This window comes from Sorex fumeus, unplaced genomic scaffold, assembly GCF_029834395.1.
Source record: "Sorex fumeus unplaced genomic scaffold, SorFum_2.1 ptg000037l, whole genome shotgun sequence".
Classification (NCBI taxonomy): domain Eukaryota; kingdom Metazoa; phylum Chordata; class Mammalia; order Eulipotyphla; family Soricidae; genus Sorex; species Sorex fumeus.
In genome coordinates this window covers 32,318,001-32,337,554 of record NW_026606094.1, presented here as the reverse complement: position 1 = coordinate 32,337,554, position 19,554 = coordinate 32,318,001, and the positions used below count along the sequence as shown (strand labels likewise).

General features: G+C 34.9%; 1 protein-coding gene across 1 annotated transcript in view; it reads left to right on the top strand.

The window, feature by feature from the left end:
- The window catches only part of SEMA3C (semaphorin 3C), a 177,225-nt gene that overhangs the window by 113,519 nt on the left and 44,152 nt on the right, over window positions 1-19,554 (top strand). The window contains exons 6-11 of the mRNA XM_056118107.1: window positions 277-396; window positions 1,337-1,479; window positions 3,616-3,730; window positions 3,948-4,017; window positions 4,577-4,721; window positions 11,988-12,210. Of these exons, the coding sequence (XP_055974082.1) occupies window positions 277-396; window positions 1,337-1,479; window positions 3,616-3,730; window positions 3,948-4,017; window positions 4,577-4,721; window positions 11,988-12,210 (816 nt within the window). The remainder of the gene's footprint in view (window positions 1-276; window positions 397-1,336; window positions 1,480-3,615; window positions 3,731-3,947; window positions 4,018-4,576; window positions 4,722-11,987; window positions 12,211-19,554) is intronic.

Below are 19,554 nucleotides of genomic sequence, written 5' to 3'. Positions count from 1 at the left end.
ACCACTAGGAGTAACTCCTGAGTGAAGAGCAAGGAGTAAACCCTGTGCATCGCCGGGTGTGACCCAAAAAAGCAAAATAAATAAATAAATAAATAAATAAATATAATGGTGTTCATGGAGACAGCAGTAACACCAGTTATAATTTTCAATTTTTTTTCATTTGATGGACAATGAAATCCAATTACCAATTATATGCACTTTAGTATCTGTGATATCTCGTAATGAAGTTCTTGTACAAAAACTTAAATTGTGTTTACATTTTTTCATTTTCAATAGATGAGGAGCTTTTCTCTGGAATGTATATAGATTTTATGGGGACAGATGCTGCTATTTTCCGAAGCTTAACGAAGAGGAATCCAGTCAGAACTGATCAACACAATTCCAAATGGCTTAGTGGTAAGAAAATATTTAATAAATATTAAGTAAATATTTAATGGAGCCATACATTTATGATTATTAGCATACAACTATTTCTGATTCTTGATGTCACATGGAATTTGCATTGTAAAATGTTTATTGACTTCAAAACACAGTTCCAATCAATTGCTGATGCTTAAACGAGGAAGGAACTACGAAGATCCTTGTCATTTTTTTCCTGGGTAAAATTTCTAGCTGACCCTGTATTTGGCAGTTCACTTAGAACTGTACAGCTAAACATGAATCACTACCACGAAAGCTTCCGTTTTTGCTGATAGACCAGTACAAGAAGGCATTGTCTTGACTTCTTCAGTTTGGTCCTCTAGTACATCTGGAAATTGAGCATTCTAAAAGTTGTTTTGTTCTTTAAATAAGGAATCCTTCTGTGTCTTCTAATGACTGCATTTTTTTTCATTGAAAAGTTTCCCCTTCATTTCATATGCTATATTTTAAGAAAAAAAATGGACTTTTTCAGATCTTGGACTCCAGGCGTCTCATTCTGCTTCAGTGATTTTTAATTCATATGCGATACTTTGAAAACCACTCTTTCTAAACCCAAAATCTTTTTTCCTATAAAATCACTATCATATTGCATGGAAAATAAGTGGTAGAATAGCATTTCAATTTTTAAAAACTCATCAGCTCACAAAGAATTTCTGCATTTACTGCACTTCCAGATTGTATTGCTGACAGAGAAAATAGTTTAAGCTAACAGATTACAGCTATACTTTGGGGCACTTGATATTCCAAATGTGGTACATAGAGTGGATGTAATTACTGCATTTGCCCTTTTTGCCTCTGAACAATGCATTGTTCTTCTATACTAAAGATTGAAAAGGCCTGTGCTTGTGGTCTGTGTAGATGACAGGAGATGGATTTTCATTCTGATGATACAAAGTTTCTGTGTTTTTTTTCCCAGAACCTATGTTCGTGGATGCACATGTAATTCCAGATGGCACTGATCCAAATGATGCAAAGGTATACTTCTTCTTCAAAGAGAAACTGACTGACAGTAGCAGAAGCACAAAACAGATTCATTCCATGATTGCTAGAATATGTCCTGTAAGTATGAATGTTGTTCAAACATGAAGAAAGAATATAACATTCAAATTATATATATTTTTTTTCAATAATTGATATTTCTAATTTTGTTATCTACTGGTCTGGAGCGATAGCACAGCAGGTAGGGTGTTTGCCTTGCATGTGGCCAACTGGACCGACCCACCAAAGTACGATTCCTCCGCCCCTCTCAGAGAGCCCAGCAAGCTACCAAGAGTATCTTGCCCACACAGCAAAGCCTGGCAAGCTACCCGTGACATATTCGATAAGCCAAACACAGTAACAAGTCTCACAATGTTACTGGGCCCACTGGAGCAAATAGATGAACAATGGGAGGACAGTGACAGTGACAGTGACTGTTACAAATTAATAAAGTATCTTAAAGGGCTAGGGATGCAATTCTGTGGTAGAGCAATTTCCCTGCATGATTGAGACCTTGAGTTCTATTCCCAGTACCACTAAAGATAAATTTTGAGAACAGGTTTTCTTATTTTTTTGACCATACCTGAATGAGCTTTGGGTATACTTCTGGTTCTTTACTCAGTGGTTACTCCTGGTGAGGATCAGGAATTGTAAGGGGTGCCAGTGTAATCGAATCTAGTCAGCAACATGCAAGTCAAATGCCCTGCCTAGTGTATTATCTATCTCTCTGGCCATGAAGAGCCATGCTTATTCCAATTAGTATAAGTAATCAGTAATAATCATGCTTATTAATGCTTATTCATTATGAAAAGATAGTGTTTTTCAATAACAAAAATTTTCATCGAAGAAAATAATTGGATGTAGTTTTAAACTGTCCATTTTGATTAATGCTTGATTTTCTACTTAATACATTGATACAAAAAACAAATAACTGCAAACTGAAGAGAAAAATGACAATTCCTGCAAAGGAAGTATCAAAGCACAGAATTAAACAAATACTAAAATGCTCTACACCAGTGAAAATTAAGAAATTATTTAGGGGATCAGGGCAATAGCTAATGGGGCTGGCATGCAGGCTTTGCATGTGTGAGGCAAGTTTGATCCCCAGAAGCACCCTCTTTACTGAGTATTTCTGGGATCTCCATGGTATCCCTCAGATACCATTAGCCCCGAGCAGCACTGCATAGCTAAGCCTGAGCACCAACCCAGAAGACTTGCAGCACTGAACTGTGTCGCTAAGAATACACCCCAGACCCCCAGCTGCTCAAGAAGCTTCCCCCCAAAAAAGTTATTGTAAAATAAAATTATAATTAGTACAAATAAGCATGCTCGTGTGTATGCAAAGGAAGTATATATAGCCATACAAAATTATCATGATTCTGAATTATTCACTATTAGCATCCTTTGTATAAAGTTTTTCTTAAGGTTCTGAGTATAGTCAATACTTTATCTTTAAATACTACATTTTCAACTGATTGTGCAACTCATTTTCTTTTCAGTCATATGAAGTAAAACATTAAAGCCAGCATAAGGGCCAATAAATACAGAAAAATATATATATATTCTTACTTGGACCCGTATGTAAATTATCCAAATGCCTCTTTCCATGCCTTGTTTATATTAATATATGTGTTATATATGTGTGTGTTATAAATGTGTTATATATAATATATCATATTATATATAATAAATATGAAAGCATCTGATTAGTAGTGTCAAAGATTAAATGATAATGCAGAAGAACAAAGAGGAGAAAATAGAGCTGTTTATGACAATTTATTCTAAATAATAGCTAGCCTCTTAGTCATGGTAGAATTTATAAGCTTTAGTCTCCCATAATTCATGTTCATTTTGTAAACAATAAGTTTTCAATAAAATGCAAGTTGAATTATGTACTTTCCATAACAGTTTCATAAATACTTTTGTCATATATTATTTAGAAAACTCAGACAGATGAGTATATTTAAATTTATTTGTTGAAGCATTTTCAGTAGATATCATGTTACAGGAGATTAATAGTGCAACTTTGACTATTTTTATAGCACTGTTGATCTTAAATGTTCCTTTCTGATGATTCATGTTAATGTGCAGACATGGTTTTCATTTCTAAAGTTTAGATTTTAACAGGTTCTCAAATAGCAATTCAAATTGAATTCACGTTTATTGTACTTTAATATTATGAAGATAATTCGATATATGTTTATAAAATGATTTCAGAATGACACTGGTGGACTGCGTAGCCTTGTCAACAAGTGGACAACCTTCTTAAAAGCAAGACTGGTGTGCTCCGTAACAGATGAAGATGGCCCAGAAACATACTTTGATGAATTAGGTATGTAGATGTGCAATTGAAAATAATAATTTCTAATTAGAGCTCTAAGTTTATGTTTTAATAAGCTTATAGAATTCATTTCCACACATGTTTTCAGTAAAAATAATATGCCATGTTGAAGTAATGATCTGGATGCCATTCATATATTTCTTTAAGTATTTTTTTACTCTTTGCCCCTTAGTACAATTGTCAAATGTTTTATGAATTTCCTTTTTAGAGGATGTATTTCTGCTGGAAACTGATAATCCAAGGACAACACTTGTATATGGTATTTTTACAACATCAAGGTAACTATTAAACCATTACCATTCAAGGTAAACAGTAAGTTTTATTTAGTAGTAATTACTATAAAACCATTCTTCTGTTTAACTTCTCATTTCACAAAGCATTTAGGATACCATTATGTTACCTACTTTTTCCAAATTACCAAAATATATTTGAACTAAACAAATGCTTTCAGAATAGTTTTTATATTTATAATGATTATATCTCAATGTTGTTAAAGAGGACGATGTGGATTACAAAACATGAATAAATATAGAAAATATTTTTTAAATTATTTTAAACTCCTAATTCAAATAGAACTTTCATACCATGTAAAAATAACTATATTTATTAAATCTTCAAAATAAAACTTGAATCTTTGAGATCAGAGAGACAGTACAGAGAGAAGAGCACTTGGCACGAATGCAGCCAATCTGGGTTCCATCCATAACATCCCATATACTCCCTCTACTCCACCAGGAATGATCTCTGAATGGGCTCTGAGCATCCCCAGGTGTGGTCCACCCCCCATAAAAAAAACAAAAATAAGAAATTGAATCTCTTTTTGTTTTCTCTTTTTAGCTCAGTTTTTAAAGGATCAGCAGTATGTGTGTATCATTTATCTGACATACAGACTGTGTTTAATGGGCCTTTTGCCCACAAAGAAGGACCCAATCATCAGCTTATTTCCTATCAAGGAAGAATTCCATATCCTCGCCCTGGAACTGTAAGTATCAAGGAAATTTTCTTTATTATTATTTTGCACTTAAATTTGATTAAACAAGGAAAGGAAACCAGGCTTATGCTTACTGAATATAACAATTGACCTACCTACTGGTGATCTTGCTACAAATTTTCATTTCACCATTTCTCTGTGTGGAATGTTACTAAAATGCCATGTGTATAAACACTGCAGTTTTTACTAGTGCTCTTCCTGGTAAAACCTCTTTTATATCATAACATAACTGGTATGTTAGGCCAAGCATAGTTTCCTAACTTCTTGGCCACAAAAGCTAAAGTTTTGAAAATATAAATATTCTAGTAGCTTCCAGAGAATTTGAACTCCAGTTTCTCGTCACAACCTTCCTCACATTAGGCAATCTCATGAACAAATACCCATCTAAGAATTGATTTAGAGATAACAATTCGTGTAGAGATTTTAAACTGCAATGACATATTTATTTTATATTGTACGTTACAATTGTATCAAATAAAGAAAATAGTATATATGAAAAATCATTTCTACAAAAGAGATATTGTAATTCAAATAATAGTTTATAAATATAAAAATTAGAGCTATTTAATTCTAATTAACTAAATGTTAATTGAGCATGTAATAATTGCCTTATCTGAGCTATTGTTTTTGATTATAAAAACTACTCTGGACACAACTCTAGCTGAAATTATAAATAATATGCTGGAAGATGGAAATTAATATTTTTAAAGACTAATGATTATAGTCCTGCTCTCTGTTTTTTTATTTGACTCAACACACTGCAAGAAAATCCCTCAGATAAACCAAACAGGTAAGAGAACTTTGCTGATTCAATCAGGGCTTTTGGCCCTGTAATACCTGCTCAGAGGAGTGTGTGATGTTTCAATTATAGACTCAGATACACCAGAGTCAGTAACCTGAAACCAAACATTTTGCACCATCCTAATTCACCATTACTACAAATCAGCATTTTTAAAATTCTGACTTAAGGAAAAGTCTCCCTTGCCTACCCTATTTTGGGGTCATTACCCAAATGGCAACTCCAAAGAACTCTGAGGATGATAGTGAGAAAGGAATTCATGTTGAATGATGGCCATTCTATATAAATATAGAGATATATAAATGCTTTCTAGCAAAGTAAAATAAATCCATATAAGAGAAAATTCGTCTAATGTCCTACTTTTGGCTCCTAAAGAGGAAAATTTATTTTTCCCCTGTTTAAAAGCTGTACAGAATAAGCCAGGGCTTCAGGACACACATCTGGAGCAGACTCCATGAAAAAAGGGTGTAGTCAGTATTTGAGACATATTTCTATAATGTGGTTTCTTACATCTGGTGCTGAGACCAGAGCAGCTCCTTTAAATTAAAAAAATTGTCAGTCGAGTGATCCTCTGGGAGTTCAAGAGGCAGGGTGGAGGAATGACCTCTGGAACTCCTCCTGGAAAAGCATACCTCCTTGATTATTTGGTCCCTCCACCCTACACTGAGCAACACTCCGTGAAGTCAGGTTTCTGATTCAGAATGGGCATTGCATTTCCACCCTGTCTTCCCTGGGATTCCAGGATTAAATATCCTGCTCATGTAACCAGAAGACCTCCAGCCAAGTAACTCCAAAGCTTCCCTCTTCTCCAGGGTTAAGAATGTAGCTTCTGCAGTCTTCCCAATGACAGATCAACGTTATTTCCCTCTACAGTAGCTCAGTTGCCAGGTCAACCTCATAAATAAATGACTGGATTCCAAGGAAATGACACTGGCAGAAATCTTATACTCTCATTCTAATTTCTCTGTAGATCCTTCTTTTAAGTCAGAGTTGATAGCTGTGTTAGCAAACTGTATCTGCCCAACCAGCAAGCCCTAGTCAGTAGGAAGAAGTCTGCCAATTGTGTCATAATGTTTTTCCATAAGTAATTCGTTTGTGGAAGAAACAAGACACCTTTGGTATGTTGCAAAGGGCAGCCAAAGACTACAGATTCCCTCTGTGGCTGAACTAACATCTTACATTGGTCTGTTGCAACATGCATAAAGCTTTTTAGAAGATTTTGTTTGCATATAATATCCTGTTAAAGCAGGATCTAATAAAAAGTATTCAGTTTTGACATCTATTTATATGTAGAGCAGAACCATCTGCCTTTATGATATTTTTAACAGACCCAGTACCAGGTATAACCAAGTAACATAGAAAATGCATGATCTGCATACTTAGTGGTGGCAAGAAAAACTCCTTTCTGATGCTTTTTCCCCCTTATTGCACATGCATTATGGATTATTCTTATTCTTACATCAAAATTACTTCTATTTTAACTCTTTAAGAACATTCAGTACAGAATATTGAACATGTAAGGCATGTACACATATAAAGTCAATTACATGTCATTTCCAATCATTATATAAAAACATGAATAAAGAGAAAACCATATTGCAGTCTAGAGAGATTTTTTTAGAGGTAAACCTTGTTTGGGAAGGCATACTAAAATTATTAGATTGAATCATACAACATGGATAAGTTGTATAAGTAAGGATGTTACAGGAAAATATTATAGCATAGATTGAAAGGCAAATATAGAAATCAGTGAACCCTAGAGCCCTGCATGGCCTGTATGACAGCCAAAATAGGTAATGTGAAGGATAAGTATACAGAAGGTGAGCCAGCTAATGCCAGATGTGAATTTTTAATGCAATTCTTTGGATATCTAATAAAGTAACAGTAATCTCCAAACACCCAGGAGTGGATTTTTGCACCCCTCAGCACTACCTGAAGTGACTCTATCCACCTAGTACTGCTGGGTGCGCCCCCTACAACTAACAAATTTCAAATGCAATTCCCTAGCTTGCTTAGTATTTGCACATAAGACCAGTGTCTCTCAGTATACACATTTCAAAGGCCTTGAGGGAAAGTAGGTGGAATGCAACTAACTTCATTTACTTATCTAGCATTAAGTCCACCTTTTTAAGGAACATTTGGAATACTCATATTCCAACTGTTTAAGCTTCCCTTAATCATCAAGCTACTCTTTTTCTGACAAGTTTCACCTCTATTTTCTGCTTTTTTTCAAACTCAACTCCCTCTTCCTTCCACTTTGTATACTATGATCTATAAATGCTCCTGGAGTTATGTTCCCTAAATACTGCAGATTTTGTCAGTGTGTCTTCAAAAGACTTCTGTGATACAATTGGTCTTCAGGGCTTTTCCTTCTCTGAATATGTCTTAGAAATACTAAATCATGAAGATAGCACAAAGGGCTGGAGCACAGGCCTTGCATCTTTAAGGCCCCAAGTTCCATCCCTAGTAACGTATGCTCAGACCATCTCCCCATACTTCTGGTTATAGTCCTGGGTCCCCAGCATTGCTCAACCTGAGCTTTGAACTATTTAGACAGACTGATGAGTTTTACCAGGAGTAGCTCCCTTATCCTTCAAGCAAAAGAAAAATACTGGCTCTTAAACATATGATAATTGATTATGAGTAAAGCTGTCACTTACTTTATATTTGTCTTACACTATTCGTATATATTTTGTTCTTTTGCTTTGAATATGTTCATTTTTCTTACTATAATATTCTGTCTAAAAGGCAAAAGAAGGCTTATTCTTTTGTTTTGTTTATTTGGGGGGAGCATTGCATATCTAACAATGCTCGGGTGTTACTCCTGACTTTACACTCAGTATTCACTCCTGGCATTGCTCAAGGAACCATATGGGAGGCCAGAGATTGAACCCATATCAGCACACACAAGACAAATACCCTACCTGCTATACTATCTTTCTGGTCCCAAGCTTCTTTTTTTTATATATGCCTTACTAGTCTCTTCAAAAATGTATGTTGAATAGAAGAATATAAATTATAGGAAGATATTAATACTTAAAAAGAATAATGGAAATGAGGCCAGTTACTGGGGAGCATCAAGTGAACTACAGAAATATAGTTAATGGGATAACAAATGTGTAAGAACACCTACAGATATAAAAACATAGTCAAGAGCAATCATTGCTGACATGTCTATAACATGGCATTTTTATTGTTTCTAAATTCACCTAAAACACTAGTGATCCAGGCACTCCAAATATCTTTACTCAAAAATGAAGTGTTATCACCGCTTGATAAACAGAAAGCCAAAAGTGGAGACAAATAAACACTTAAAGGAGAAGTTTAACCCAGATTACTTAGTGTCTGTTTGTAGAGTAAATCACCAGCCTAACGAATGGACAAAGAGCTTATTTTATGGTGGCTCATGGCATTATATTACCTTGAGATTTCTGTGTATCTGCGTTCATGTATCACCACATATCAAAGACTGAGGGTTAGGTAGAATGCATCCCACTGATACCTGACAGTATCAGACAGAGTAAACTCACAAGTGCAGAGGGACTTCCCAAAGGTTAATCAACTTTTCTTCTTATCACAATCACTCATTCTGTGTCTTATCTTCCCTATATTCTATTAACTAATAGAAAAAATTGTTGAAAATAATTATTTTATAAAATAGAGAAAAGGAGAAATATCTTTATTCTGTGATTTTGAAATAAATTCTTACCAGTAGTTGCTTGTTTCTGAGCAGAAAGTTTATTATGAGTATAAGCAAAAGTCACAAATGAGGACCAGTTGAATGGACAGAACATAACTGATTTGTGTTTATTGGGTTGAATGTCCATTCAATAATAATAGTTTAATAATAAAGATACTGAATTTAAAAATAAAATAAGTTAAATTTAATAATAATAGCAATAGTTTGGGGCCACTCAAGAATACTTGGTATGTATTTAATGATCGTTAAGTTAAACCCAGAAATACGACAGATATATATATATGTAAACTCACATATGAACATAATTACTATTCAAATAAAACACATAATGTCTACCTAGCTAGATCACTGAGTAAAGCATAAGACTTTAAATTGCATAGTACTATGTGGTAATATTGGGTTTTTCTGTATCTTAAAAGTGAGAATTTTATAAGTATTTGAGATATCTAAGTTTAGCATGCTATAATTAGTGGTGTTTTACAAAGGAAGGGAACTATTTTAACTGCCCATTTATTTGCTCTTTCCATGTTTTCATTTAGTGAGCAATGCATTTCCCTTTTTCTAGTTGGTGTGAAGAGTACTGGTAGAAAATATTCATAATTCTATACTTTTCAAAAGTGTGGAACTTCGGCCATCAGTTTTGAAACCCACAAATGAATTCTTTGTCTTCATTTGGCTTTCACTGTTGGAAATTTATAAGCATGTATATTCAAATATAATTTTTTTCCTAAAAGTAAGACATCTGAACCCAAAATGAAAATTGAGTTGATAGGATAACAAATGAGAAGTTTAGTTCTGTTGCTTGTGTCATTTTCTCTCTTTTGTGAAGTCATTTCATTGCTTCTTGGGGCTTTCTACAAAAACAAACTATTTTCTGGCCCTATAAAAATTTTAATGGTTTTAATCGGTAAAAGTTAATCTAAGAGCTGCTTGTCAGATGACACAGTGTAAATGAGAGAGGCCACATGATTAACTTGCTGAGACTTACTTGCAGTTGTGGTTCTGCCTCTCACTGCCTTGGTATGAGCATTGTCCAGTAACTGCGGTAGCAGTTTAATCCAGATTTTGCCATGCTTTGTTAAATCCTAGAATTGTTGTATTGCTTTTCACTGAATCAACAGTAGAATTTTGGTAAATTCCATATAAAATTCTACGTATCTCTTCTCCCATTACTGACTACATGACTTTATATTCCTTCACAATACCTAACCACTGGAAATAGCTATCCATTGTCATCTTTTTATAAGCCTAACGTTCCAGTTTGTCACTGTCCACAAGCCTACCCGCTTACTAGAAATGCCCTATGCTATTCCTATGGAATTTATATCATTGCTTACCTGTTACCTCAGACCTCTGCAAATATAATCATAAAATCTGGAACAAGAGTTCTTTTGTTTCAAGAAAATGTTGCAAAGTACTTTTTTTGAAAGTAAATATAAATTGACAAAAGTTTGATAGGGTCAGACAAATATTGTTTGTGTAAAAAGATTACACCCGATAGCTTTGCTCATATAACTTAACACTTGGATTCCTTAGTGAGTTTGAGTTCCAAGCTTCAGCAACTCCCAGCTTACCCTTGAGTTTGGCCTCAGATGCCCTATAAATGTAATCTTCCCCTCAAAGGCCCTTGTCACATTCTCTTTCCAGAACTGCTAAAGCTGTTCAGCAGCTCTTTTTCAAATGATGTTATTGCTTTCTCTCTGCCCCTTTGAACTTAAGGATTCTGACTAGTTCCTCTCTTAGCCAGAATCAAGGCCAAATGCACCAAAGTTGAATAGAAGATATAATAGACACATTAAGCTCCAAATAGATACTCTCATGCTTCTACTATTCCTTGGTTCTGAGAGTACAGCCATGAATAGAATATGCCAAGTTATGGAAAACATTTGCCTATATTCAAGGGGCCATACAGGCAATGTAAGATTCAAATATATAGTTAGATTATATAGAAAGGAAGAAAAATACAGCTAAGTAATTGAAGATTATGTGGGTGCTATTTTTAATGTGTCATCATCATTAAGAGTGTAACTTTTGAATGGAAAATTGATGGAGGTAAAAGAAAAAAATTACAGTTGGGGAATAGCGAATTTCAAGGTTCTAATGGAAGAGCATGAATAGATTCAAAAAGAGCAGGGTCTACTATGGGAATGGTAGACACAGATCAGACCTTTGAGGCTCATGGGCCATGCTAAGCTGTTGCAGTTTTTTTTAATGAATGTAAGAGAAATCATTGAGGTATTTTTCAAAATGGAATTATAGGGTCTTATTTACAGCGTCATGTCCAACTTCATAGATTCTTCATTTAGGAGCAGAGAAGAGATGGAATAAAATTCTTTTATATCAGCTTTCTGGTTGAATTGAATATTGTAATCTAAATTGTTTGCTTGTAGCAGCATTGGGTTATATCTTAAAAAGATTTTGTTTTGTTTTAGTCTAGTAATACATCCTGACACAGAATTAATGCACAGAAAAGAGGTAGAAAATTGGTGGATAGGGGTAAAAAAGTTATATGTAAAATACCACTGGCTGCCCTGAAAACAAAGAGGAAAAATAGACTTTCTAACCTTACTCAACTAATCAGGTTATACACATGTCTGTTTCTTTTCCAGATAACACTATAGTTAGGCTTATTTACCATCATTTAAGTATATTAAGTAAATATACTTTAAACTTGAACTACTAAAGACTTTTACATCCGAGACCTTTGATTAATACAGTTCTTTGGAAATTTTTTTATTCTATTTTATTTTTATTTTAGTGCCCTGGAGGAGCATTTACACCCAATATGCGAACCACCAAGGAGTTCCCAGATGATGTTGTCACTTTTATTCGAAACCATCCTCTCATGTACAATTCAATTTACCCAATCCACAGAAGGCCCTTGATCATTCGTATAGGCACCGACTACAAATACACAAAGATAGCTGTGGACAGAGTGAACGCTGCTGATGGCAGATACCATGTCCTATTTCTAGGAACTGGTAAGTGCTTGAGCTCAAATTTTATGTGTAGTAAAGTGTAGTGGGCATGGAGTTGAGTTGATTGCTCTGGCAGTAACAGATGATTGGCAATGCCCAGCTGTGTTGTACAGGCTAAGCTCTATCAAAATATTCCCTGAAAGTGTCCTAGGTAAAACCCCTTGATAATGGAGTTAATAAAACTCCATAGTTTTCTTCCTTCTGAATTACTCAGCAAGGGAGTTTATAGTTCTATAAAATTGAGTTAAGCTCCTTTTTATGGTTGTTGTTTTGTTTGCTTTTGCTTATTTTTTTAAGTTGTTTTGTTCTGCTGTGACATGTTTTCATGGCCTGTTTTTCAGACAAGGAAACAGAATTTACACAACTTGCTTTAAGTGCAGAAATGCTTTCCACATCACAAGACTAACTGTACACAGAGCCAAGATTTGGCTATTGAATCTGAGGTTTATTTCTTAGGATTCCATATACTCAAGTGATCTTAGAACCAAGCAAATAGGATAAAAAGACGGTTTCTCCTGTTAAAAATAAATCTACTATGTATAGATAGATACAAATGAATATGTAGATAGGTACATTTTATTCCACATATGTGGTTCCTGACACATCGTATAGTAATACATAATAATGATTCTACTGGAAGTAATGAATCTAATAGATATGTATATTTCATAATTTAGAATATACATTTTAAAGTAAATTTAATAACTAAATGCAAATAATTTTATTATAGTTAGAGTGGGCTGGAGTGATAGCACAGCAGTAGGGCATTTACCTTGCATGCGGCCAGCCTGGCTGGCCCGGGTTCAATTCCTCTGCCCCTCTCAGAGAGCCCGGCAAGCTACCAAGAGTATCTCACCCACACGGCAGAGCCTAGCAAGCTCCCCATGACGTATTTGATATACCAAACACAGTAACAACAAGTCTCACAATGGAGACGTTACTGGGCCCACTCGAGCAAATCAATGAACAACAGGAGGACAGTACTATAGTAAGAGTACTAAAATATACCCACAATTTCTAGTTTGTCAATTTAATAGACAAATCAAGTGTAGATATTCTTGTTATAGAACTATAAAATACAGAATAACTATTCTCATATGTTCTAGAATAGTGGTCCTCAAAATGTGATTATCAGACTAGCAAAATCAACAGGCCCAAGAACCAAGATTTGAAAGAAATGGAGACTTTTGGGCATCAGCCTACTACTCATAAAATGAGACTGAACACTTGTGTTAAAATGAAGTTTTGAGGCAAATCTGACTAGTTAAATTCAACTGCAAAATACTCTAGTTTGCTTGTTAGGGAGCAGTTTTTTCCAGTATCACTGAATACCTTGCCATCCATTGTTTCTTATATTATCCTAGTATCACAGCTACCCTATACAGTTAGTTTTCTACTAGTCTAATAATATAGTAAAATGTATTTAAACTTAAGTTTAAAATGTGCAGAGGTGCAATTTTTATTTTAGTCATATAGAACAACTTGTAACTTAGACTTAAATTACTTGAAGATGTGGATATTTCTTTCCTAATTAATAAAATTTCCTAAATGTTACTTTCCCTTTTGTTTGCAAAGTGCTGTTTTCCTCATTAGTTGCTTTTTGTTAACTTTTTTATTTTTATTATATTATTTATTTATTTATATATTTTTTGCTTTTTGGGTCACATCTGGCAATGCACAGGGGTTAATCCTGGCTCTGCACTCAGGAATTACCCCTGGCGATGCTCAAGGGACCATAGGGGATGCTGGGAATCAAACCCGGGATGGCTGCATGCAAGGCAAACTCCTTACCTGCTGTGCTATTGCTCCAGCCCACCCCAACTTCTTTATTTTTATACTTACTCCAAAGGTATAAGTATTCTGTTCTTCTATGATCATAGTTCATATTGGTTTGAGATTGAAAATCTTTTGGCATTGTTCCATTGTTCTCTTTTTGCGTCCTTGCATATTTGGTTGCATTTTTTTCCCACAGGTTCATTCTTTGCTCTGTGCATGAAGAATAGTTCTTCCTTCTTTGACCATTTTTAGTCTTTGATTTTATTCTCTTTATCTGAAGGAGTTTCCAATGCCAATTTCTTTATTGACAGTTTTCTTTGATTTCCTCTCCATTGAATCCTTGACTTAGAAACTATAACAGGGTTAATGACATGATGCTAGATCAGAAACTTTACCCATTGTCACCTCTACAGCTGATTTTGCTAAGGTGTTATTCTTCTGATAAGAAAATGTAGCAGTAGTGGTTTTTAATCATTTAAATAACTCCATTTATTCCTTTCAGTACTTGCTGCTGTATAGTCTGAAATGCAAAGTAACATTAGCACAGCAGGTAGGGCATTTGCCTTGCATGCAGCTGACCCAGGTTCGAGTCCTCTGTCCCTCTCGGAGAGCCTGACAAGCTACCAAGAGTATCCCGCCCACAAGGCAGAAACTGGAAAGCTCCCCCTGGGTATTTAATATGCCAAAAACAGTAACAACAAGTCTCACAATGGAGATGTTACTGGTGCCCACTTGAGCAAATCGATGAACAACAGGACAGTGCTACCGTGCTACTTAAACATGTGTCATTTTGAGAAACAGCAATTAGTAATATATTTCTGCATGTAGTGGGAATTGGGCTAATGTCTGCTTACAAATCCGTGAGTATTTTGATCAGTAGAATAGGAATTTGCAAGCCATCGCAATTCATATGCCAACAGCATTTTCTGTGCCAGTGGGAAGTCACTTAGCCATAGTCCTTCATTTGGACTTATAATCAATTGGACAATACTATAACTTAATACTAGTGAATTGTTCTCACCTGCATATTAAAATATAAAATAATTTCTCCATAGCTAATTACTGGATAGCTGCTGAAATTCATTCAAAAGGGTAGTCCCCTGTGTTTATTTGCTACTAAAAGTAAATGACATAGTCTTTTCTGGAATGAAGCTCTGGAGCATCAGAGATCTCTAGTCCTGTATTTGTTAGTTTCTTGTTTCTAAATGTCTTAGGATTTATAAAATAAGTCTTAGGTGTTACCAAATTCTCAAATGCCAGGGATTTCTCATGGTAGTGGTGTGAGTTCAGTGGTAACTGTTAGATCATTAGAGTAAACCACTCTTGTTGACTTTTAGAGGCTGGCAATCTGGCTATATACATTGTAGCCCTGCCTCTCTTATGTGATGACAGATGCCAGGATTAGATGAATAAATAGACACATGGACCCACAAATATGTACACAGATAGACAAGTACATGGGTTTTTACCTTTTCTCTTTTATTTATAACCCTTAGTATTATCAGTGTATGGTCTAAAGTTCAGCCAACTACAACCCAGACCAAATCGAACCCATTGATACACTTCTTCCCATAAACTAAAAATATATATTTAATATTTTTAAATAATAAGAAAAATAACTTGTGAGTAAAAGTTGTGATATTTTTGGAGTTCAGCCTTCATTAATTAGGTATATTAGATTATAACCACATCCATAATTTGTTTTTTGTTTTTGAATGCTTGCATGCCTCATAGCAGAGTTGAGAAATTACCTTAAGCCTTTTAGCCAGTGAAGTCTAAGATATTTATTATTTGCTATTACCAGAAACATTTTTCTGACTATATATTTATTATGGGCTGGAGCGATAGCACAGCAGGTAGGGCGTTTGCCTTGCACGCAGCCAACATGGCCGACCCGAGTTCGATTCCTCCACCCCTCTCAGAGAGTCCGGCATGTACCGAGAGTATCTCGCCTGCACGGCAGAGCCTGGCAAGCTCCCTGTGACGTATTCGATATGCCAGACACAGTAACAACAAAGTCTCCAATGGAGACGTTACTGGGCCCACTCGAGCAAATCGATGAACAACGGGAGGACTGTGACTGTGACCGTGATATTTACTATGTAACTTCATGTATAATTTTATAGAAATTGATACTTCTTTTTTTAAATTGATACTTCTTAAGGTGTTTTTTTATCAAGAAACTATAATATATAAATGCACATTTATGACCAACATAATCTTATCTTGAATAAAAGCTAATATGCCCTTAAACAAAAATCTAAGTTTTCTAATTTTCCCATACATTCTTGTTATTCTCTCTCTTAAAAAAAGATCATATTTAGAAAAAAAATATATACAGCTTAAAATCAGTGCCTTCTTTTGGTCATTGTATTTCTATTTGGGGTATTTTGTTTGTATATTTTAGTTCTCAGTTTTAGAGTTCTGGATATTTTTATGTTGTATATATATGTATGTATTTATATATTTATATGTGTCTTTAGGAAGGGCTGTAAAATAGCAGACGAGTATTCTCATAGGATTAACATTTCTATTTTAACCTTGCCACCTACTGCTTATATCCAGGACATTTATCCAAAGCCAACCGCATTGCACTGTGGAGAGATTTTTGCCTATTTTCCTTTGTTTGTAAAGTTATGAAAATATTTAAGTTTCTTGGTCAGCTTCAGACATATTCTGTCAGTTTTATATTGTTAATATTATTCATGAATCAGAAATACATGTGACTTCTGATAAAAAAAAAAGCAAGAATATTCTTATGAATGGACGTTAGAGGTTTAGAATGATTTAATGTCATTATGACTTTTTTAAAAAATATAAGACCGATATGTATAGTATTCTGCCAAAATTCTTATGTATTATGTAGTGTTTTATGCTTCTTGTTAGCTTCCGTTGAACTGGATGAGTACTAAATTGGAATGTTGGCTCCAGCAAGTACTTTAAAAGTTTGGAGTTTTGAAGTATGTGCCACATATGTGACTAAACCGTTCCCATGTTTGCCTTCCAGAGTTATAGGATGACTGCCTTCATGGTGACTAACCCTTTCTGGCAGTCGCGTGTTTTGGAATGGCACATTTAATGAACCGCAGGCCAAGCATTTTGATTTCTAAGGAACTTCTTAAAACACTCCATGTAAAATCTGAGAGCAGGAGCAGGGCATTTGAGTGTAGGAAAGACTGCTGTCAGTTTGACACTGCGCTTGAATGTCACTCTAAGAAAAATGCCTAGACTTAGGAGTAAGGAACAAATCCCCTTATAAGTCACTCATTTTTAATAGCATTATGGTTCACTGCTTTCAAAAGCAGAATCTGGAAACTTCTGAGAATTTACGAGGACTCTACAGGGATTTTCACTGTAGGGAATACTAATGGAACACTGCAACAATAACTAAATTGACAGGAGAAAGATGATGAATTATGGTGTTGTATAGCATGCTCATGTGGAGGAGAGCAAAAACAGAGGATTTGTGACATAAAAGAAACTGGTGGTCCATGTGGCAGTTGCTAATTGCAAGAAACTTACCTCTATTTAAATGTACCTTTAAGAAGACCGTTTATTAAGAATAAATATTTGACCAAGTGCTGAAAAGAATTTATTTGAAAACCCTATATTTCTTTAAATTGTTCTTTTAAAGGTAACGATACATTCTTTTAAAGGAATCTTTCAAAATTCACAAAAATGTTATATAAATGGTAGTGTTGTGATGTCTGAGTATAACTTGTGTCACCCCTGGGAGCCCGTGCTATTCTAATCAAGACTCCCTTCCCCAGTAAATTTTGTTTTGTTACTTGTCTTGGATTACACATTTACTTAGTATTGCACTTACTTTAAAAATACATTTTGAGCTTCTGAAATAATTGTATTATATTTATAATGGTCACTATCGGTCACTGTCCTCCCGTTATTCATCGATTTGCTCAAGCAGGCCCAGTAACATCTCCATTGGAGACTTTGTTGTTACTGTGTTTGGCATATCGAATACATCATGGGTAGCTTGCCAGGCTCTGCTGTGCGGGCGAGATACTCTCGGTAGCTTGCCGAGCTCTCCGAGAGGGGCGGAGGAATCGAACTCGGGTCGGCCATGTTGGCTGCGTGCAAGGCAAATGCCCTACCGCTGTGCTATCGCTCCGCTCATATTTATAATGAAGCTAATTAAATATACTTGTCATGGTTACCCTTTACCAGATATGTCACTGGAGCTTGTGTGACCCTTATTAATAGGGATTGGGAGATTGTAGGCTCTATAGAAAATAAGGCAAGTTGTCAGATTTATGCATTATATCCTCATGTCTCACTCCGACTTGTCACCCAGTAGATTTCTAATGAATGAATAAATGAATGCTATGCACTTACCAGCAACTGTTCCTAGGCAAAAGCTCACTAAATTAAGTTTACATACATATTTAGTAAAGAGTACAACCAGCACACAGCTCTATTGTCTGACTTAATATTCTAGGAATTTTTCCTGTACCTTTTTTCTCAGTTATCATCACTGCATTATATTGGTCTCCTTTTACGAAGTTAAAGTGATTTTCTACATTTTTATCCTTTTGTAGCAAATTAAATGTCACATATGTCATAATGATATTGTCCATATATTGCATTCAACATTAAGATAAATGCTGCATTGTTTGAGTGACATCACTCACGTTGACTCCTAATCTTCAAATGAACATGATGCACGTTACAAGGTGACAGCACAAACTGAGCAGACTGTATTTATGGGTGAAGTACCTATGCCAGTGCATAGACTATGAATCTTCTATTTTAATATCATTTAGCACATGCTTAGGGATAAAGTAGCTAATGTTTGGGAGTGGAGGGAGGGGTAAAAGAAGATGCCAAAATGAAGATTTCACTTTTATTATTTAATTTGTATTCATTACTGAATCTTCATTAATTTCAAAATTGTTTTAAAATAGGATTTATAGCTGTGTTTAAAATTCTTTTTATATGTACCAAAAGTCATATAATTATCTTGAGCACACTTTTGTCTCATTAAAATGAAATTTTTCCTTTTTTGAAAATATGAAAGATTTCAGACAAGGTAGTAATGGAACTCACCAGGAGGAGAGATAGCAGTGATTTGTTCTCTAACTCTGGTTCTCTTACTATTAAATCATTGACATCCTACTAGATGAAAACAGATATAGTCAAACTTTTTTTCCTGTCTGTTGTCTGCATTTCACTCTTCACTTGTATGAATGCAAGAAAATGTTCTAGCCTAAAGACTTTAATTTATAATGTCTGTTGTCTGTATGTTACACAGAAATAACCGCACTGTGTTTTTGTTCTTTATGTGCTGCCAAGTTTCCCTGAGGCAGACTTGGCAGCCTTTGTCCTTAAGAGGCTTCACAGACTACTAAACCAGACTCTCAATGACTACCTGAAGGAAGTCAATAGCTCCCTGATAATTGTAGGGGAAGTTTTTGTTAAGCCCACTATAAAAAATATTTTTATTGAAAGGGCAATAATTAAACTCATCAAAGAAGAAAATTGATTGTTTTAAAATGGGAATAGAAGTAGAAATTGGAAAAAAAATTCAAACTGAATTTTCTGAGGTAAGGATAC